Source organism: Cibotium barometz, chromosome 11 (genome assembly GCF_041138505.1).
Source record: "Cibotium barometz isolate CiBa-2024 chromosome 11, ASM4113850v1, whole genome shotgun sequence".
NCBI classification, from domain to species: domain Eukaryota; kingdom Viridiplantae; phylum Streptophyta; class Polypodiopsida; order Cyatheales; family Cibotiaceae; genus Cibotium; species Cibotium barometz.
Genome location: NC_141056.1, coordinates 21255142 through 21276299, shown reverse-complemented (window position 1 = coordinate 21276299; position 21158 = coordinate 21255142). Strand labels below are relative to the sequence as shown.

The 21158-nt window shown below is 46.4% G+C and overlaps 1 protein-coding gene and 1 long non-coding RNA gene across 10 annotated transcripts in view; one reads left to right on the top strand and one right to left on the bottom strand.

Annotated features, from left to right (window-relative positions):
• Positions 1–20823, top strand: part of LOC147633893 (GRF-interacting factor 1-like) — a 59745-nt gene extending 38922 nt beyond the window's left edge. Inside the window, exons 1-5 of one of the 9 annotated variants that reach the window (XM_086804514.1) lie at positions 4089–4451; positions 4631–4707; positions 18893–18948; positions 19741–19825; positions 19930–20823. In XM_086804514.1, coding sequence (XP_086660640.1) covers positions 19769–19825; positions 19930–20379 — 507 coding nt within the window. In that variant the 5' untranslated portion in view covers positions 4089–4451; positions 4631–4707; positions 18893–18948; positions 19741–19768 and the 3' untranslated portion in view covers positions 20380–20823. Of the gene's footprint in view, positions 1–4088; positions 4452–4630; positions 4708–18892; positions 18949–19455; positions 19529–19740; positions 19826–19923 lie in introns of those variants that run through there. The other 8 variants (XM_086804511.1, XM_086804509.1, XM_086804512.1 and 5 more) reach the window with 8 other exon arrangements.
• LOC147633894 (uncharacterized) lies at positions 9771–11235 on the bottom strand. The gene is made up of 2 exons (XR_015266865.1): positions 10657–11235; positions 9771–10542 (listed from the first exon to the last, which is right to left on the bottom strand). It is a non-coding gene; the product is annotated as an uncharacterized LOC147633894 (long non-coding RNA).
• Positions 20824–21158: the final 335 nt, after the last annotated feature.

Sequence of the window (21158 nt, the reverse complement as noted above, 5' to 3'; positions counted from 1 at the left end):
GACCGTGTTCACTTGGCTAAGCACCCACACTACACTGGTCTTCCGGGACCGTGCACCAACACGCACACCCATACTAACACCTAGTAGGGCGATTCACCGCGGAGGGAGAAAAACCTGGTACTCCAAAAGGAAGCTTTACTTCCAAAGTCCCATGCCCATTGACCTTCACTGGCTCTCAAAACTTGAGAGCACGGTCAGGACAAGCACAGGGACAATAAAATCTAGTAGAGTCCCAATGAGAGATAGCAGGTATTCTATTCACAATTCAAGGAAGAAAAATAATAATAATAATTTGCTGTATCAAACTGTACGCGGCCCTTAGCTTGTGGGAAAGATAGGATGTCATGACTAGAAGTTTCTCTCTCCTCTAGGACACAACCTTCAGTTCAGTCCACCGAGAGAGAGAGAGATAGATAAAGAGTCGGTAGCTTTCACTACATCCCACTAGAGAGGGGAAACGAATCGGATGCTTCATTCCACCTGAAAAGAGAAAGAGAATCGGGCTTTTGCTCCAGTCCACGTTTCAGTCCACCGGATAAGAGAGTCGGGGTGCTTTCATATGCTGGTGAGAGAGAGAAGAGTAGTGTTGGTGTTTCCGTTTCAGTCCACCGGGGTAAGAGAGTTAGGATGCTTCCATACGCCGGTGAGAGAGAGTAGTAGTTTCATTTCAGCACGTCGACAGCATGGGAGAAAGTCAGGTTGGCAAGGTCTCTCACCTCCACGTCGTTAGAGCCTAATTAGCGTGTGCTCTTAATGGCAAATGCACAACTTACTTCAGATGGTTTTTGGGCACCCATATTTATTGTTGCCCATGGCCAATAATTTTAATGAATGTGAATTCATAACCTTATAAATACAAAGATTAGAATAACACATTAAAATAAATGAATACACTATACTTACCACCTGCTCACATGCTACAAAACATGTCAAAAAACAAGGCAAGATTCACGGCTCATTGACAAGCATCCCCGCTCAGTAAGTGGCACATCATAACAAGCAAATACACAAATACAAGTCATGCAAAAACAATTTCAGACATGCAAAGATGAATGCACGTGCACATATAATGGACGGAATCTCCCTTACATGAAACTTGTACAAAACATTCTAGTCGGGCACAAATCTAGCGTGACAGAATGTGAAAACACTGGCTATCCTATGGAGTAACAGTCCCATAGGCAAGATGCACTTCAAACACGGGTCCTTCCATGGAGTGACAATTCCATGTACAAGATATCGTCCCAATCATATACCGGTGACACGATACAGGCTCCCGTCCATATGGCACGATCCTGGTCACACACGGGTGGCACGAAACTCGTTCCCGTCCATGTGATACAAAGTGACTCGCCCTTTCACATGAGACATTGGCTTGGCCTCATGTGAACATGGCATAAATCTGGCCGCTCTATGGAGTGACAGGTCCATAGAAGTGGCACCAGCAATGAAGATGGAACAAATGGGTGGCCAAATGGTGACAGTATCTATAGGATAGGGGAAGAGGTATTGCCACAAAAACATGAAGGAAAACAAAGAGCAGCACCTCCAGGCTGAAGGACACCATCTCTCTTGCCTAATCCCTGAGTTCGGAGCTGTCCAACTCCATTTGAGCCAAGGGCCAGGGGTGGGTAAGCACATCTGTGATGTGTAGATCGTGCAGATGATGCGATAGCTCTATGGCTTGCCCCTGTATAGTTGTGGATACTGACTCTGTACTCCAGTCCGTTCCTTGTGCTGCATACGAGAGGAAGGAGAACATCATCACTCCACTCTCTGGGGTGGACGGCCCTGAGTGGTATAACAAGACACAAATGCGAATGGGAGCCATCGTCTCTTCAAACATGCTAGCGCCATCAATTGGGAGGCACTTGAAAAACTGTAGTCGACTGGTTGTCCCAACACCTTGGGGGGGCCACTTGGCGACTTTGGAGGGAGAGCCCAGACTGGAAAGGTAGCAATGGTCATCTCTACCGGCTCCAAAAAATGGGGAATCAATCGGTGGATAGAGCTGGTAGACTGTCACCACTCCGGATTTGGCGCAAGCGGAGGGGGACGAGAGTGCTCTGGAAAGGCCAAGGGGGGATTTGGAACAACCGAAGCAGAGGAAGTAGGAGGGGGGAGAGTGGAGGTAGACTTCGAGGGGGGGGAGTTGGCTGTGAGGCCCAAGCAAGGCCAATTGTAGGCAATGAAGGGACAGTGATCTCCACTAACTGAAAACCTGGAGGGGGCTCTTGACGAGGTAACGGTCTCCAAAATGGGGGGCCTAGGGGCGGGTTTCCACGAGGGAATTACAAGGGGGCCCCATCACCGTCAGGGGATTGTTGAGATAAATGCTCAAATTGGTTTTCTGACAAAACCGTATCCCCCTTGGTCGTGCCAGCCTGGCGTGCCTTTTGATGCCACTTGGCTCTCAATGTCGTCTAGTGGTCGCACCTTGGGCCAACGGTTAGCCACTCTCCAACATCAGCCTCAGTCGGGCTTGGTGCTTTGGTACATGGCAGCTTGTGTCCCACCCACCCCCTGAGGAGGTTCTGAACTGGTGGGGTGGGGAGAGACAACTAGAGGTGCCCTCTTGGACTACCGGCGAGGTCAAACTCTAGCGTGGTGTCCCATCTAGCGAGAGATGAAACATTGGCCTAGGAGGCTAGAGTACTCCACTCTTTGCAAAATCGGGTCCCCCCGGCAGACTAGGAAGCAAAATGATGTGAGGCACTGAGTCTGGGGAGGCGACATAGATGTGAAGGGATGGAATCCTAGCTGTTCGTGCAAGAACCCAAGCGGCAGTGGGGGGGCGGGGGATTTCATCACCCTTCGATAGCACCACCTATTGCCAGAAGGAGGGGAAGGTATTCCTTCCTAAGACCTAGAAAGCAGACTATCACAAGAAAGCCCGAGACACTAGCCAGAGGATCGGATGCCGGGTCGAAGCCATATTGCCACCTCGCAAAGAAGGCCTGGGCCGTACGTAGTGCGATGGGGCTCAGCTGCATGACTCTGTTTGAAGCTGCAAGCAAATCGAACTCAATGTGGTAGTAGCCATGCCCAAGAGGATGAATGTGTGTGATCTTTCTAGGCGCGCCGAGAAGGCTTGCTTGTAAAAGATCCCTGAACTGTCCGCGCACCTGGCACCAGGGTGGAGGCCTCCAAAGAGGCAACAGTTGAAGCGAGAATCTGGAGATTTTCTTCGGAAAAGGAAAGGCAAGGGATAGTGGCCTTGGTTAGGGATGATGGAGCAGCTCCCATGGAGTCCTCCTAGGGGTATAAGACCAGAGAATGCTGAAACTTGCCACCGATAAACTAACCCCAAAAGCTGTAAGCACCAAACCCAGGGAGGGGGGGGGGGGTGGGCGAGGAAGGGGGCGTGGGGCGGAAAAGGAGCAGGCGAGGGGAGGGCTGCCTCGAAGCAGGAATAGGTAGTGACGCTGAAAGAATGGGGGCTAAGGGAGCTGGGCGGCGCATGGACAGGTGGAGGAGGTGGCATTGGGGAAGGCGAGAGGGCGGACAGGAGGGCAAGGTGGCGTGCGAAGGAAGAAAGGGGAGAGCACAGGTGGGAGGTGCCATAGGGGAAGGCAAAGGGCAAGGCAGAGGCGGAGAGCTCAGGCAGGCACCACAGGGGGAGACAGAAAGGAGGACGGGGGTGAGGGCTGCAGGCAGAGGGGGAAGCAGTCGGGTGGCAGCAGGAGAGGCAGGAGAGAGCAAAGGAGGGCTGCCTCGAAGCAGAGGAATAGGTAGTGGCGCTGAAAGAATGGGGGCTAAGGGAGCTGGGCGGCGCATGGACAGGAGGAGGTGGCGGCGTTGGGGAAGGCGAGGGGGCGGACAGGAGGGCAAGGTGGCGTGAGAAGGAAGAAAGGGGAGAGCACAGGTGGGAGGTGCCATAGGGGAAGGCGGAGGCGGAGAGCTCAGGCAGGCACCACAGGGGGAGGCAGAAAGGAGGACGGGGGTGAGGGCTGCAGGCAGAGGGGGAAGCAGTCAGGTGGCAGCAGGAGAGGCAGGAGAAAGCAAAGGGGGGGCTGCGCACAGGCGTAAGGGGGAAGAGGCAAAGAGGGGGGGGGGGGGGGGCGGGGGAAGAGGCGATGGCAAAGTGGGGTGCTAGGGGTGCAGGGGGGGAGAGCTCCAGCTTCAGCTCATCGATTCTTGCTATGGGTGCTTTAGAATTTTAGTTTTCAGAGGTTTTCAAACCCAGAGATAGTTTTTGAAGGAAAAAAACTATGCTAATCAGTGAGGCCCTTTTAGTGGATGGCAATGTTTCTTCCTATGAGAGTATTGGGACAATGAGGGAATATTACTATGTTGTCCCCCCATCCACACATTTTTCTTGGAGACTCTGGATGTTTAGTGGCTGCCTTATCAGAGATTTGGAGCTTTGGCAGGAACGGAAAGTTTACAGTTTTCCTTTTGGTTGATATCACCTGTTGAAATTCCTGTTAATCAAAGGAGATTAGTCACAGGTTTACCCCTTGAGTGTCTGAGATAGCAATTTCTTTGTTATTTTTTCTTGTCATCTTCCAATTTCAGTAAACTATAATTGTAAAGCAGTTTTGTTTTTTGATCATTAGTTGCTATATTTTACAAATTATTTCATATGCAACTTTGGTACTTTATTTTGTTCTATGCAATTCTTGTGCAGTATCTTGATGAAAATAAGCAATTGATTCTCGCGATCTTGGACAACCAAAATCATGGCAACCTAAACGAATGTATAGTGTAAGTCTTCCGTTCCTTATGTTCTCACATTCCATCTCTGAGTGGGCTACCTATATCTAAGATATATTGGTTTGTATGTCCTTAGTTTGGTCTATTTTTGTGAAATGCTATCACTTTAATAGTAGGAAACCCATGTGATATTGCAAGATAAAGAAGAAAACATGGTGAAAATTGAAAAAGAGATTAGTTGTGGGGGGTAAAAGCATAGTTACCACGGAACGTCGTTCCGCCTTCTTGGAACGCCGGAACGCCGTTCCGGGCGAAGGCACGTTCCCGGAACGTCGGGACGTTCCGGATTTATTTTTTATTTTTTATTTTTGCTTGCAGAAATGTATGTTCATGTCTTGGGGGAGCAAATATTATGAAGCATATTTGGCTATCCGTATACAAAAAGTTACATTTTTTTGTGTCATATGCTGACATGTCATATGACGTGGCGTTCCGCAACGTTCCCGATCTGCTCCCGTTCCCGTTCCCATTCCCGCTCCCGTTCTAGCATCCGACGTTCCCGGAACGTTCCCGTTCCGTGGTAACTATGGGTAAAAGTGAAATCTAGATTTTGGACATTGACCAATAATTTAGGAATTATTGTACATCACCCTTATACCCAAATCTTTTTGTATGTATATGCACATGTGCATGTGTGTGTCTTTGTCTCAATACTCACTATTTCTCTCTTGGGTGGGATATTGGGCTCTTTGGACAATCTTGAGTGAGCATAATTTGGCATACTTGGGTCGGCAGATTCACAAGTCATATGAATCTTTCCGAGCCTCATTGCGGCAATCCTTATATGATGCCTGCCATGAGGGTGATATGGATGCTTCTTGCATAGAGCTTTTCTTTTTATGTTTCTAATCTTAGGGATACTCTCCATTTCGGAGACCTCCCATCATGTAAATTTATGAGCATATAAATATACTGCACTGGATATTACCAAAAAAAAAAGTGTGTGTGTGTGTTATATTTCGACTATTATGTTTCAACAACCTTCTTTGGATGCTTACGCTTTCTTTTGTGCCAATCTTCTCGAGTCCCTACATGATTGTCGACATCTGGGGGCTATTGATATCTCACAGTTTGAAGTCTTTTCTATTGTTTCTAGCTTTCTTCCTTGGGTGATTTCTCTGAAAAGTACATCCTCCCTATGTATATTGTTTCTTGGTAATAGAACACTGGTTTTTACTTTAAAAAAAAAGTGTGCTATGTTTCGACAACCTTCTCTTGATTCTTATGCTTTCTTTCGTGCCAATCTTCGCCAGTCCCTACATGACTGTCGACAGTTGGAGGCTATTAATATCTCACAATTTGAAGTCTTTTTCTGTTGTTTCTAGCTTTCTTCCTTGGGTGACTTCTCTCTGAAGTACATCCTCCCCATGTATATTGTTTCTTGGTAATAGAACATTGGTTTTTTTAAAAATGACTTCTCTCTGAAGTACATCCTCCCCATGTATATTGTTTCTTGGTAATAGAACATTGGTTTTTACTTTAAAAAATGTAAGAGTGTGTGTGTGTGTGTGTGGTTCGTGGCTCGCCTGCGCCTACGTCCTGTCTGGTAGCTGATCGCCTGTGCCTACGAACTATGTGATAGCTGCTTGCTTGCGACCTGTGTGAAGACTAAGCGTGCTGCTCGTGCTGCTTTTGAACTCTTTGCAGAATCTGCTGCCTACTTTGTATATTGCATCCTCTCTGTGTTTTCTCTTGTCTATTGCTCGTGTGTGTGTGTGTGTGTGGGGGGGGGGGGGGGGGGGGGGGGGGGCGGGGAGGTTTCAAGTCATGGAAATTCAGCAATATAAGAGAGGTGATCTCAAGCGTCGTCAGGTCGTTATTGATGAAGCATAGGACCGTTGTGCTAATCCTAAGCTGTAGCCCTTTGCTGTACTTTGCACGAGGGTTTTTCTGAGATCAATCACGCATGAGGAGATGAGCCTGTGCCCGTGTTTCGTGTTTCTGTTCCAGGGCAAGTGTTGTATGCAGTTGTTATGAGTTTGGCTCAGCGAGCTGTTGTATTATTCTTCCTCGGACGCATGCCTGATGCTGGAGATGTTGCACAATGGCTGAAATCTTTGCTTAAAGGCTGTGTTGTTGCGGGATGCTACAAGGCGGCCAAAGGCTTCTATGAGGTTGTGTTTACGGATGCTCGACGTTGGCAACAGCTTTTGGAAAAATCCCCTTTGTTTTTTGGGACTCAATTGGTGCATGTATATCCTTGGTTGCCTACCAAGGACTATCAAAGTCTTATACACCACAAATGTCCTGTTTGGGTTGAGGCAGTTGATCTACCATTATATTGCAGGCCTGCATTGCTGTATCTAGCAGAAGCCCTTGGAAAAGTGGTTTGCCCGCCACATTCTACTGGAAATGTTAATCGTTTTTGTGTGTTGTGGGGGACAAACAAACCCACTCCCCCACATGTGGCTTATGGATGCCAGAAATGTATTCCTTGGGCAGGTCCAACCCATTTTATCTTTGGATGAGGCACATGATTTTGAGCTGTCATTTACAGAGGATGAGTTGTTTGCTGCATTGGCACGATTGGGATGCTCTAAATCTCCTGGATGGGATGGTTTGACAGTAGAATTCTTTGCTGAATTTTGGGATCAATTGTGCCCTGTTTTTGCTGCATATGATCAATCATGCATGGATATTTGGTTCTTTGCCCTCTTTGTGGAAACAAGGTTTGTTGCGATTGATCCCCAAAAAACAGTTATGTGCACGATTGTCAGATTGGCGCCCGATTACACTAATGCGTGTGGTGTATAAGTTGGTTTCGAAGATGCTGGCTATTAGATTGTCACATCTTCTCCGTCGTGGGTTGCATCCAGCTCAGTATGGGTTTGTCCCACGTAGGCAGATCATGGATAATATTGCCAATGCTTTTATAGGCATTGAATATGCCAAATACATAGATCAGGATGTTCTCATTATGCAAGTGGATATTGAAAAGGCTTTTGACAATGTTCGTTGGGACTTCATTGCTGCAATCATGGCTCAATTGGGGTCTGGGCCGAAAATGCAGAATGTGGTTTATTGGCTCTATGAGGATGGCACTGCGCGTTGAGGCAAGGCTGTCCATTGAGTGTTTTGTTATATGCTATTGCCACTCATCCCCTGCTATTACACATGGATGCCATGGCTTCAGCGCAACATTTACATGGCATTAACATTCCTGGAGTTCTCATTTTGTTAGTCAAGCATATGCGGATGACGCTTTTTCTTTTTACAAAACTCTGTATTAGATCTTCAACAGATTATGCATGTCCTTGACCTGGATGGTCTGGCAGTGGGTTTAAAAGTAAATTTTGACAAATCCAAGCTCTTGGCCTTGAAGGAGCGTGATTGGCCGGGTCTTTTGATTCCTCCAGATTAGGTGGTGCGGCATTTGGGGTACCCCATTGGATGGCATATTTCTTTGGCACAAGAAAGGCGGTGGGTAGCTTTATCATAAACTTGATTATTGGAAACTTTCTACTTGGCGGTTCATGTTCGCCTTTGGATTGTTCAATCTATCATTATGGTGTATGTCTAGTTCCATTTGCCTCTCATTCATTGGTCCTCTATAGATATTGATCGATTCATGTCCAAAGCGATGGAATTTCTCTGGCGCACTGAAACGGACCGTAAAGTGGTTCGTCTACTCCGGTATAATTATGTATGTATGTCAAAAATGCATGGGGGCTTGAACATTCTTAATATTCATTTTCATGTATTAGCGAGAAAGACAACACTCTTATTGACAGTTGTGGAGCAGCAGAAACCTTGGACACTTATGCTTTCTAGTATGTTAGTGCTTTTGGGCATTGGACCCTTGGTATACAGGATGTCATATTTGGGTATTTTTAGGGACGCATTCTTGGTTGTCCCTTTCTACTCGTCTGTTTCATGACTGGCAACAATTACTCTCTTATTTAAAATGGTCGGGCCGCCCTCCGGATCCTGGCAACACCCTTTGCCAGCAAAGCATACATTGGAGCCGTGTTTTTGATTGCCCATTAGCCCTTTCTTAACCATGAAAGGCTTATTTTCTTCATTGCAGGGGAATTTGTACTGTAGCTGATGTGATCGATGAAAGGGGCTGCACACCCTCTTTCCCTCAGGCCAGGAGGCGTCATCATTTGGGTATGCACCATAGGCCTGTTTGGCATGCTATTATTACTATGCTGCAGACGTTTCACCTAGTTTCGCCATTGTTCTCTACTCTGCCACTCCTAGATTGGAGGTTTGATCGTGGGCTCCCAAGTTATTCCTCCTCCTCCTTTGTGGATCTGATAGCTAAAAATGCCTATCGCATTCTTCTCTTGCAGCCATGGATTCAGGAGCATGGTAATCGGCTATGGTGCTTGGACAAGTCTCTTGCATGCTGGAAGACTTGCCTTCATCACATCTGGAAAAGTAAACTTCCTTTGAAACAATGGGTTTTCCTTTGGCGGTGTTTGGTGGGTGCACTCCCAGTGGGTTCTCTGTTGGCGGTCAGGCGGATTGCTTCATCAGTTTGTCCAACTTGTTCGCATCCACGTGACACTGTGCTGCATCTTTTATGGGCCTGTCATACTGTTCGTGATTTTTTTTTGCTCGTTTTACAGCTCTTCTCCATGCTCGTTTTCCTAGCCTCACTTTTGGCAGGCATTTCTGGCTCTTTGGTAGATTTGCTTCCCACCCTGATTATGCTCAGTTCTTCTCTTGGTATTGGGCTCTGTGCACCGTATATCATGCACGGAACACACAGTTATTTCAGCATACCTCGGTGGATGTTTATGCTTATTTTTGTTGTTCTTTGCTTCAGTCTCTTCAAGATGCTCATTTCCTTGGACAGCTTTCCTTGCCTCAGCTAGAAGTGTTTTATCACTGTTTTTAGCTTTTTGATACTGGCTATCCCACTCTGGGACAGCCATGCATGTACATTTTAATTATAATGAAACAGTGGATTTCACCAAAAAAAAAAAGTGTGTGTGAAAGAGAGAGCAATATTAACGTCCTCAAAAGACCCAATGGTCTATGAGACCAAAAAGCAGTACAATGAATCCATGAGAATACTGAATTGTGGAAAATTGAAAAGAAAAGAATTTAAAACTAGCCATCTATGCCTTGATAACATGTGAATACAAGGTACTGATACATCATGGGCTCATGTGGCTACAATAAGAGATAGCAAATACATTATGGGCTCATGTGGGTTCAATGAGGATAACAGTAGGGAGATATCATCATCATTCATCAAGAATGTCCAAGATGGGTGAATGTAGGACCTGGAACGGGATCCCGAGGGGGACATCTCTGTGTCATCGTAGAATCTCCTGGATCTGAAGCTGTTGTATGGAGGTTTGCCTTGGGCCAGAGTGCCCCGGATGTCTAGCCTTGTGCTGCAGCTGATGGTCTCTATGTAGGGTGACTTCTAAAAGCTGTGATGGTGCAAGCCCTAGCTATATGTGTTGTCTGTTCCTCCTGAGGAGATCCTCGGACTCCAATGCCCCTTAGGATTGTTGTCTGGTGGAGCCCTCACATCACTTGGAAGAACCTCGTGATGGGTGGTTGCTGGAACCTGGGCTCTGCTTTTTTGCAAAAAGGAGGCTCTCATATAGAGCCCTAGGCAGCGCTGATCGGGAAAGTCAATTGTCCTGGATAGTGAGCCAAATCTTTCCCAAAAAAGAGAATGGAGTCTCCCTCGGATCTCGTAATATGCTGGGCATCTATAGATATAGTACTCCTCCATAGTGCAGAGCCAGCAGATCCGGTTCTCCCTCACAATGCCCTCTGCTCGCCCCATCTCCACTTTGAGGCGGTGAGACGAGACTTGAATTTTCTCAATCACCATTTGCAGAGCATTTGTGACAGCATCTTCGGGGTATTTTTGGAGACACAAATCATGTCATATGAGTATGCAGGCCAAGGAGGTCAGAGAGGATAATATGGTTAACATCTGAGAGACTCTTGCAAACCAAGAGAAGGTACCTTGGAGGTTTTTCTGGTGGCTTGGAGGGTTTCCCCTTGTCTTTGGCTGGCCACAAGGTGCCTGTGGAGAAGAGAAGATTTGTTTGGACACTCTGGTTTTTCAACCACGTGCACGCGTATGGGCATCTACCACTTGGTCCTGGCTCTAGCGTGCTTTGCTCAGAGGCTAGTGGAGGGTAGCTTGCATATGGTGTGACGCTAGAGCTTGGATAACGTGGCGTGCTCCTTGGAGGTGGAATTCGAGTCGACATCGATACAAATCCATTATTTGGTACCTGTTTTCATTTTATACTTGTATGCATCATTATTTTTCAGTTGTGTTTATTTTCTTTGTGCTGTCCCATATCTTATCTTGCTTGTGACAAGATTGTGCTCAACCTTGGACGGGGGAATTAAACTCACTATCCATCAGACTCAGGATTATCAGACGAGCTCATACCTTAGCCTTGTGTCCAATTTCTTGAACACCTCATGCCACTTAGTCATCACGATCAATGACAACTTCAACTAGCAAGCCATAAATGCTAAACAACTTCTTAACAATAATTGAGCAAGTTGTAGACCTAAAATTTTCTCTCAATGATACCCAAATAGCATTATTCCCTCTCAAATTCTTTGGTAATCCAACCACAAAGTCCATAGAAATACTTTTTAGGTATTTCCAATGGATACAATAAGTCACCAACGACTTGGCATTCTCGACAATTTTGAATATGTTGTTTGACATCAACTTTCAGTTTTATCTCTTCTTACCAAATACTCAACCCTAAGTACCACAAGATGCCCAACAGAGGGCATGTCATGACACTCAAATAAGATGCAACTCCTTGCACCATCCACATTGGGTACATAGAAATTCACTTTTCGGAAAAGCAAACCGTTTGGAATATAATATTCTCTCAAACGAACACTGATAGGGGACATCCTAGCCTGGACAATATCTGAGATTCTACCCAAAGATTCTGTCTGTCTGTTAGACGAGTCATAAAGGTCAGAGTGAATGTCTATAAATGAAAGCCGATTTACTTGTCCAATTCTACTCAAGGCCTGTGACACCTTCTTTTGGTAGATTTTTTCCAATAACCAATCTCAAAGTCAAACTCTTGCATAATCTCAAATCGTCGTGAGTTTCTTTCCCTCAATTCAAAGGAACGACAAGAGTACTTAAGAGAAGAGTTATCCACATAGGCCACAAAAGTAGAGCCACATCTTTTCAGCACATAGATCAGAGCATACAGCTCCTTCTCATGTGTAGGCCATTTAAATTGCGGGTCAGTCCTGGTCTATCATTCTAGATTAGAGATGCTTTAATAGTGTAATCATTGGCATCACAAATGGCTTACTCGGGATCCACTATTTGGAGCATATAGGAGTCATGTTTCAACTCTTTGAAACACTTGTCTGGATCCTCAATCCATTCCACAACCTTATACTTATTGTACTTGCCTTTCTCCACCCCTTTAGAAAGATTTAAAAGAGGCAATGCAACCATTCCATAGTTCGAGATAAAGGTCTGGAAGGAATTCACAAATCCAAGAATGGATTTGACTTGGGTGATGGTCTTCAAAAATTGGCCATTCAAATACTTTTCTTATTTTCTCGTATTCAATCTGGACACACTAATGTGTCCAAGATACAAAAGCTCATATTCCTCTAAGGTCTAAGAAGACTCACAAACTTTCCCAGATATATATGAAAGATATCATTCATTATCTGGTAGAAAGTAGTTGAGGCATTAGTGACCCCAAATCATAAAACCAAGAGCTCAAATTCCTATCTCTAGTTGTAAAGCTGATTTCACTAGGCAAAGCAGCAGTGGTAGAGTAACCTCGAGCTTTCCCCCTCCCCCCGCCCTTGTGCTTTCTGCCCGACTGTGCCCCTGCCCCTCTCCTTTTCGTGTTGCCCTCTGCCTTCTCCCCGCTGCCCCAACACCCCCCCCCCCCCCCCCCCCCCCTGTTTTCTCTCTGCCTTGTTGTTCCGCCTTCGCACATCCCTCCCTCTGGCATCCCCTCTTCTTCCCAGCTTGCGCCCCTCCCTCTCCCCTCCGCCCGCTCCCCTCCTGCCTCTCCGCCTGAGCTTATCCCCCCCTCTCCTTGCTCTGCCCCCCCTCTAGTCCCCTCCATCTTGTTTTCTCCTTAGTCCGCCCGTTCTGTTGCTCTCCCCCGCCTTCAGCTCCCCCCCCCCTTCCCCTTGTAGCATCTCCTCCGTCCCCTCATCCCCTCCGTCACCTGCAGGCAGTCCTCTCAGCTTTGGGGTTCTTTCTGCTTCGGCAAGTCTCAGCTTCATTCTGGTCTTCACCCTCTAGAGGACTCCATGGCAGCCACTCTGTCATCCTCGACTTTACAGTCTGCGTTTCAGTCCAGCATCAGTTCTACAACAGTATTCTGCCTTCTATGCATCATCCATACATGCAACAGTCATCTGGTGAAGGTGATATATCATTCATAAGCATTTACAGCATAGTTACATAGCTTAGAACAGAGTCCTTTCTCAGCCTCATGTGTGCAGTCCTTCCCCATGCCCTTGGGAAGAGTGCATAGGCTCGAGATCAGTTCATTGAGGTGTTTCGACAGTACAGCTCAGCGGTTTTTGATCCTTTGAGATCTTATGTTTGGCTTATCTACAGTCCACAGTCATTCTCTCTAAAGTAATAAAGCAAATACTATCTCGTTATCGGGATAGGGGGCCCTTCAGTGGGTAATTCGGGACCCAATCTGGTGTACAGTTCTCATCTCTCTCTCTCTCGTCTCTTTAAAGTTTGAAGTATTAAAGTGGATTGCTAAACTCACGAAACTCAGGATACAGAAGACAGTGTGAGCATTTGTGTGACAGGATCTTCCAATACAAAGACTTCCGTTGCATATTACAGAGGCGCACCCACCAATGACAAAACAACTCATGGCCTTGGTGACAAAAAAGGGGGTGGACCTGCATATGGCTTTAACCAACTGACATGAAATACATCGTGCATAGTCCAACTCGGAGGTAGATTTAACTGCATAGACACCTCATTAATCTTTTTCCAGATGGGAAAAGATCCGAAGCTCCTGAAAGACAACTTTGGGCATCGCTTGCCCACCTGCGTCAATCTTTGCTTCATTATCCGAAGATAAACCCAATCTCCTTCCGAAAACGTCATATCCCTTCGGTCTTTATTGGCCTGTCGAGTGTAGGCCTCTTGTGCTTTAGCCAATCTATCCTTTACTGACTCTAAAATCTCCTGGTAAAACTCCGTCACTCTGTTCGCCTCCGGTACTGAAGACGACGTCCTGGTTAACAATGACTGGAAAGGTCTTCCAAACGCTGCCTCATATAGAGTCCTGCCAATAGCTGAAGAAAAAGAGTCATTCTAAACAGCTTGAACTAAAGGCAAAAACGATTCCCACTTACTTTGCTGATCGTGGACATAACACTTCAGCACATCAAAGGCCAACTGGTTGTATATCTCTGTCTGGCCGTCTGTCTGTGGGTGGAATGCACTGAAAAAATTCAGCTTAGTACCAAAATTATCAAACAATACCCTCCAAAAATGACTGGTAAACTTGGCATCTCGGTTTGACACTATGATTCTAGGAATCCCGCCAATCGGGTACCAATGCCGAATGAATAGCTGGGCAACATCCTCGGCGGTCACATTGGCCCTGCACAGAATAAGCATAACAAATTTGCTAAACCTATCAACAATAGTTAAGCACTGCGTATTACGCTTACTCGGGCTAGGAGGCAGATTTGTGACAAAGTCCATGGAAATGTCTTGGAAAGGACCCTCAGGAATTGGTAAGGACTGTAACAACCCTATCTTCTTTCCACGAGGAGCTTTCACCTTTTGATAAATGTCACAGCGTTGTACATATGTAAACACATCACGCCTCATCTTTGGCCAATAATATTGCCGTTCTAATTTCTCCAGAGTCGAATTCATGCCCCTATGACCACCTATAATGGTGTCATGGGCATAATGGCGAAGAGCTGCCCGGAATGACTTCATGACACATAGTCGGCCTTTGTAGAAAAGCCAACCATCGCGTATCAGAAAATGGCATGGTCCTGTGGCATCCAATGCTTGTTCCCGCTGAGTACCAAATTTCTCGGAATCCGCGTACGTGTGCTTCATGTCCTCTAGTCCTGTACCAACAAGGTCAAGTCTAGTGGTCTGAATTGTAGACACTTGTCCCTTCCTGCTCAAAGCATCGGCCACTAGATTGGCCTTTCCTGGAAGGTACTCAATCATACCACTGAACTGCTGGAATATCTGACTCCAGCGGTGTTGTCGATCACTCCACTGTGCACTTGGCATCGTCTGAATCCAGCGCAATGCTTGATGGTCAGTGCGAACCTCGAAGTCACGGCCATATAGGAAATGTTTCCAATGTTTCAAGGCCTGTATCACTGCTAGGAGTTCACGATCATAGACTGAATAGTTCTTTTCGGCGGGCAGTAACTTACGAGACATGTAAGCTACTGGATGACCATTCTGTTGCAATACCCCTCAAATTGCGATGTTACTCGCATCGGTGATCACTTGAAATGGTTCGTCCCAGGAGGCAAGGGCTAAACAAGGCGCTTCTGATAAAGCCACCTTGAGGTTCTGGAATGCCTCCAATGCTCGTGGAGTCATTTGAATCTTTTGCCTTCTTGTTTTCACTCCCTTTAGCAGATCGGTGAGATCTGCCGAGAGGTTAGAAAACTTCTCGATGTGGATGGAATATGCCTGGCATATACCCACAAATGATCTAATGTCATAGGCCGTCTGAGGTACTTCCCAGTTAACAATCTCGGCCACTTTAGCCGGATCAAGTCGAATGCCTTCAGCACTAATTATATATCCCAAGTAATGCACCTGAAACAGATAAAATTCTGACTTCTTTTCATTGACGTAGAGCTCGTTGCTTTCCAACAACTTAAGGACTTTCTCCACATCAATGTCATGCTACTCAACTGTAGCTGAAAATATGAGTATGTCGTCCAGAAATATGAACACACACTTTCCAATCAACTCTCGGAAAACACGCATCATCATGCGGTTAAATGTAGCTGGGGAGTTCGTCAAACCAAATGGCATGACCACAAATTCATAGTGGGCCCGTTCTGTACGGAAGGCTGTCTTGGAGATGTCCCCCTCTACAATCCGTACCTGGTGGTACCCACTCTTTAAATCTAGTTTTGAGAACACCTTTGCTCCATTCAGCCTCTCGAGAATATAGTCAATTCGAGGCATTGGGAATCTGCTCTTGATAGTTAGCTTGTTGAGTGCACGATAATCGACACACAATCGGGAAGACCCATCTTTCTTCTTGACAAACAAGATCGGTGCTGCAAATGGCGACACGCTGGGGCGGATGAAGCCAGCTTGCAACAATTCTTGGAGTTGGCGGTCCAACTCCAATTCCATTGCCTTAGAAAGGCGATACAGAAACTTGCTCGGTGGTTCCGAGCCTGGGAGGAGGTCAATCCTGTGATCCTCCGGTTTGGACGGGGGGAGCTGGGGAGGGAGGCTGTCCCGAAGAAAAATCTTCTGGAACTTTTCATGGAGTACTTCTCGGAAGCATTGGCCACTGTCTGGGCTGTTTGGATGTAAATCATCGCACACTGTGCGCCTTTCCTGACTGCTCGCTTAGCCTGCAAAGTGGCTTATGAGCGGAAAGTTTGAAATACCTGACTCACACTTAATGGTCATCGGGGTGTTTGACACATTCTGATTGATCTAGAACGTGTGCTTGTCCCACTTGACATCAGGAAGAAACTTGTGAAACCACTGGATATCCAAAATTATGTCTGTTCCTACAAGAGGGGCAACCATAAAGTCACGCACAAACTCTATGCCCTGAATCGCTAACTTAGCACCTAGAGCTTCATACTTGACGCTCGTTGTCATACCTGTGCTAAAACCCTCAACCTGTTTGTCCACCGGAGTCAGCTCAAAACGGGCACGCCTAGCGGCTTGTTCCATGACCACATCCTCTGTGCTGTCGCTGTCAAACAAGACAACGACTCTCTGGCCACCTATGTAGCCAAAGGACTTGAGCAATTCGTTGCGCTCATACTCCTGTTCATGGGTGCCCTTCTGCTTATCTTCGAGCTCCCAGCTAATAATTGCTCAACTGAAGCACCGGGGTTTGAAGAACTAGGGTTAGCCACTGGGGTCTGTGTGGGAGCTGAGCTCACCACCACGGAAGCTGTGGAGGCGGCGGCGGCCTTTGGAGGCTTCTTCGGACAATCCCGAGAAATATGTCCTTTTGTATGACAAAAGAAACATCTATCCTCCTTGTACTTAGAAAGCTCCTCAGCACTCAACTTGCCACCTGTCTTGCTTGCCTCCGCTTTCTGGTCTGGAGTAAGCTTAGACGCATTGTTCGAGTTCTTGGAGCCAGAGGCTCCCAGGCTCTGTCCTGGGGAAGACCCCCTCTGGTTCTGGCTTTTGCTCCCCGAGGCGTTAGCCCTGGGAGAAGCCTACTGGGAAGTCTTGGGCTTGCCACCATTGTGTTTCATTTCTGCACTCTACGCAAGCGAGAGTGCGTCCTCAAAGGTGGCTGGCCTAAACATACGCACCTCCCATTGGATTTGCGTGTCCAGGCCATACAAAAACTGCCCTTTCTTGTCTGTATCAGATAAGTCTAATTACCACACTCAGATCCGGGGTAGCCCTATGGGCTGGCTCCTTGTCCTAACCACTATCTACTCAGTGATCTGGCATCCGGTACCATACCAGATACATAGAACCACTGACATCATTCTAGAGGGAGACTCACAGCGCGGACTAGCACTGTTTCATGTGCAGGACAGTGCACACCTGACCTTGGACTCATGTGCAGGACAATGCACACCTGACATCGGACGACTGAGATGGATCCTTGGCTGACTCGTTCCGGACTGGGCTCACATGGGACCAGTTCACCATCCTAGGTCCTGCACCTTCTGTACAGAAATGTCTACGTGGCATCCAAGTGCGGGATGCACGTGACAAGAGAGGCTCGAGTATAGGGGCATTGCTATGGCGACATGTGAGATAGCTTAGTTGCAAAAGCTACTTCCAGATATGAGTGAGCCCATGGATAGGGCAGTTATTGTGATAGCATGAGCAGCAAACAGTTGGTCAGTAACCTAGTTTATCATGTTGAGACAAAGCACGTTGAGGTGCATTATCATTTTGTGAGGGAGAAGGTTCAAGCAGGCGATGCAATTTTGGTGTCAAATCCCCACGGATCTCCTCGTAGAGCAATCCTGAAACACGACTCGAAACTTGCAAAACAAAGCCAAACAACGTGAAGGGGGTGTAGGCTTGACTCACCACCCAGCCATGACAGTCGTGGGCAAAGCCCACAAGTCTTGGCTGTCCCCACCGAGCCACGAGCTGAGCTAACTAGCAAGACGCACCGACCAATCTCTTCCCCGTGACGTCCCATACCGCCACGGAGCTACCCTCACGGGCCTCAAGAGTCGAGACTGCTGCCGGCCTCAGTTGCATGAAGCAGGTGCACGTCTGCACTAGATCCAGGCTCCTGACCGTAGAGCTCTCGCAAAGACTCGCGAGACTCTATGACCAATTGACTAACCTTGGCCACCCTTTTATAGGCTCTTGGTCGGTCACTGGGCGTCCACACTTGGGTGCTCGCCCGTCAGTCCCCATCCCTAGCCCAGCTCGCCAATCAACCTACCTAGCTCTACGCTTCCCTAAGCCTCGTCACGATTCTCCTCTTGATACTTGATAGCTTCTTTTTTTCCACTTAAGGATTCCATGGGGAGCCTGTCGATGCCTAACAGGTGGAGGGTGAGTATGTTAAAAAGGTTGGTTTTGGCCAGTTGATAAGGGAGATGTGACGCTTACAGTGGGTAATCCCGGATCTCTAGCTAAACAATTCGGACTTGAGTTCTCCTATTTACCTAGGCCTATATGAAGGGATGATTTAGTGGAGAAGATCCAAGAGCTTGTGAACTCTTGGTTGAGATGGGGTGATGCACTTTGTGTTCCATCTATCTTTGATATTTGACAGATTGTCGTTTGTTATTTGGATGACTGTTATTTTAATCTGGACGACTTGGATGGACCCGAGAGCCTTCTTTGGGTAGGTCTTGCCTAAGAGTTTTTTGATGAATGCTTGGACTTTGAGATGTGGGATGTGTGGTATCTTCAGATACTTCGTGATCCGTGCAGTACAGGGTGTAACCAACATTCTTTTTATGTGGATCCTTGTGATTGTAACCAACATTCTTTTTATGTGGATCCTTGTGATTGTAGGCTACTTGGTGTGTACTAGGAAATGATGTGAAGGAACGATAGCTTGACTTTGGATGGTAACTTTCACTTTCCAGACTTTTGTTGGCACAATTGTCATGATTGTTACACAATGATTCCTTCCTACACCTTTAGATTCAGGGATATAACATTAGTTAATCTTGGATAGATTGTCTATGACCGTGTTAGATGTGCCAATCCCAAAACATTGATGAAGGAATTTTATCAAGGTTGTTACTTCAATTGCAATCAAGATGTGTCATAGCCGAGTGTTGGTGAGTATTGAGAAGTGAACTATTCATAGCTGCTATTACTTTCCTAAACGACATTGATCTTTCCTGTTTTGAAATTACTGATTGTAACCTTAGTTCCACAAGCTAATTTCCACGGTCGCGTCTGTTGTATAGTGGGATCATGGAGGTGATTGGGCACATTTTTGTTGAGTGCACACTCATGGTCGTAAGGGTGTAAAGTTTTAGACAACCTTTGATAGAGTTTACAGCTTTATGTTGGGTTTTTAGTGTGGCTTCAGCTTGCTTGGTTATTTCGTGACTCCAGTGAGTCCAATGCTTTGTTACTCATCAAATAGAAAGAGGCAGATGCTCTGTGTCATGTTGCTACAATGGTTTTGCCTTAAAGGTACAGCTCTCAAAGAGAAGCACAAGAAAAAGATGGTTGTTCTGCATGATGCTCAGCAAGTGGAGCCATGAATGGGACTAGTTGAGAATTGGACCTGCTATAGTTGATTTGCATCTATGCTTGACATTTGCATTCCATGCATGAATGCTGCATACCAGAGAGGAAGTGGTCAGCCTAATGGTTTTCTGGTGGTGTTTAACTTTGTGATGCAGTTTCCAGCAAAAGCTGCAGTCCAATCTAATGTTTCTGGCTGCTGTGGCAGACTCCCAAACAGAGCAACCCCCTGTACTTACCCAGGTAAGGTAGCTCATCTTCTTGGTGTGAAGAATAATTGCAGTAGGCAAGTGACCTGTTGCTTGATGTGCTTGTTGATTGATTTTTTGGGATCATGTTAGGTACAGCCACCAACTCTCTTGCCACTAGGAGTGCAGTATATAACGCAGCCACAAGCCCAGCAGCAAATGACACCACCATCCATGATGGCTCCAAGAAACTCTCTCCAATTTGCCCCACATGAAATAGCAGCATTACAGCAAGCCCAGCTACAGCATCAGCAAGCAGGGCATGGACAGCATGGAGCAGGTAGCAATAGCTTCGCAAGGAACCCTATGGAGTCATCTATGACAGTTAATAACTTGATGGCTTTAAGGGGTTACTTTGTTGGTGGGATTCCAGAAGGCATGCAGTTGAATAGGGCGTTGGGTGCAGACATGCAGATGGGAAACAGGTTGGATATGGTGGTAGTTTCCGACATGGGCAGGCATCCGGTGTCTGCTGATGGAAATGCAGGGTCCGGGATGGGGAAGGTTGCAGATGAGTCGTGGTCACCTTATTCAAAGGCAGAAAACTAAAGGTTGATTTTATGATGATTAAGGTCAGTTGTGGGTGCTGAGATTAATTACTGGAGTTGATGAGTTTATGAAATTTTTAGTCAATGTTTACCCTCAGTGTGCTCCCCCTAATGGCTCTTTTTTCTTACACTAAAGTCATAGATGCTCAAGCAATGCTCTGATTTCTATCAAATCAGTTTGAACATGAAGAGAAAATCCAAATGAAATTCCTATCGTTAAGGACAATGAGGAGGACGGGAAGAAAAGGAGCAATTTGGGCAAGCCCGGGAAAGCGAGACAGCTCAAAGAGAGTGAGGGGGGGAGAGAGAAATCCCATGTGTGTATCAAGAGAGAAGAAGAAAGAGAGAGAGCTCAAAGAAAGAGAAAAAGGGGTAGAGATGTGTGTCAAGAAATCTCCTCTATATTTGTTGATGCTTGTTTGAGAAGATTCACTATTTTTAACTATGAGTGTTTTTTGAAATGCGTTTACCTCTGTCTCCTCCAAAATTATTCTCTACTTTTTAATGGATTTCATCTACAATAATGGTTGTTAAACCTCATAATTACTAGATGTAGCTTATCAGGTAGAGCACTACCTTGCCGCCATGTAGTGGGTATGCGATGTGAACTAAAGAAAAGCTTATATTTTTAAGGCTTTTACGAGTTGTTCAAGTCAAGAGCTTACCTTAGTCTTGCCGTAGTGGGCCTTGTTGCCTTCAAGCCGTAAATGCAACTTCGCTATATGGGTGTGTGAGCTCATCCACTATGCCCTTCATTCCGTTGTCACACTGGAGTGCTCC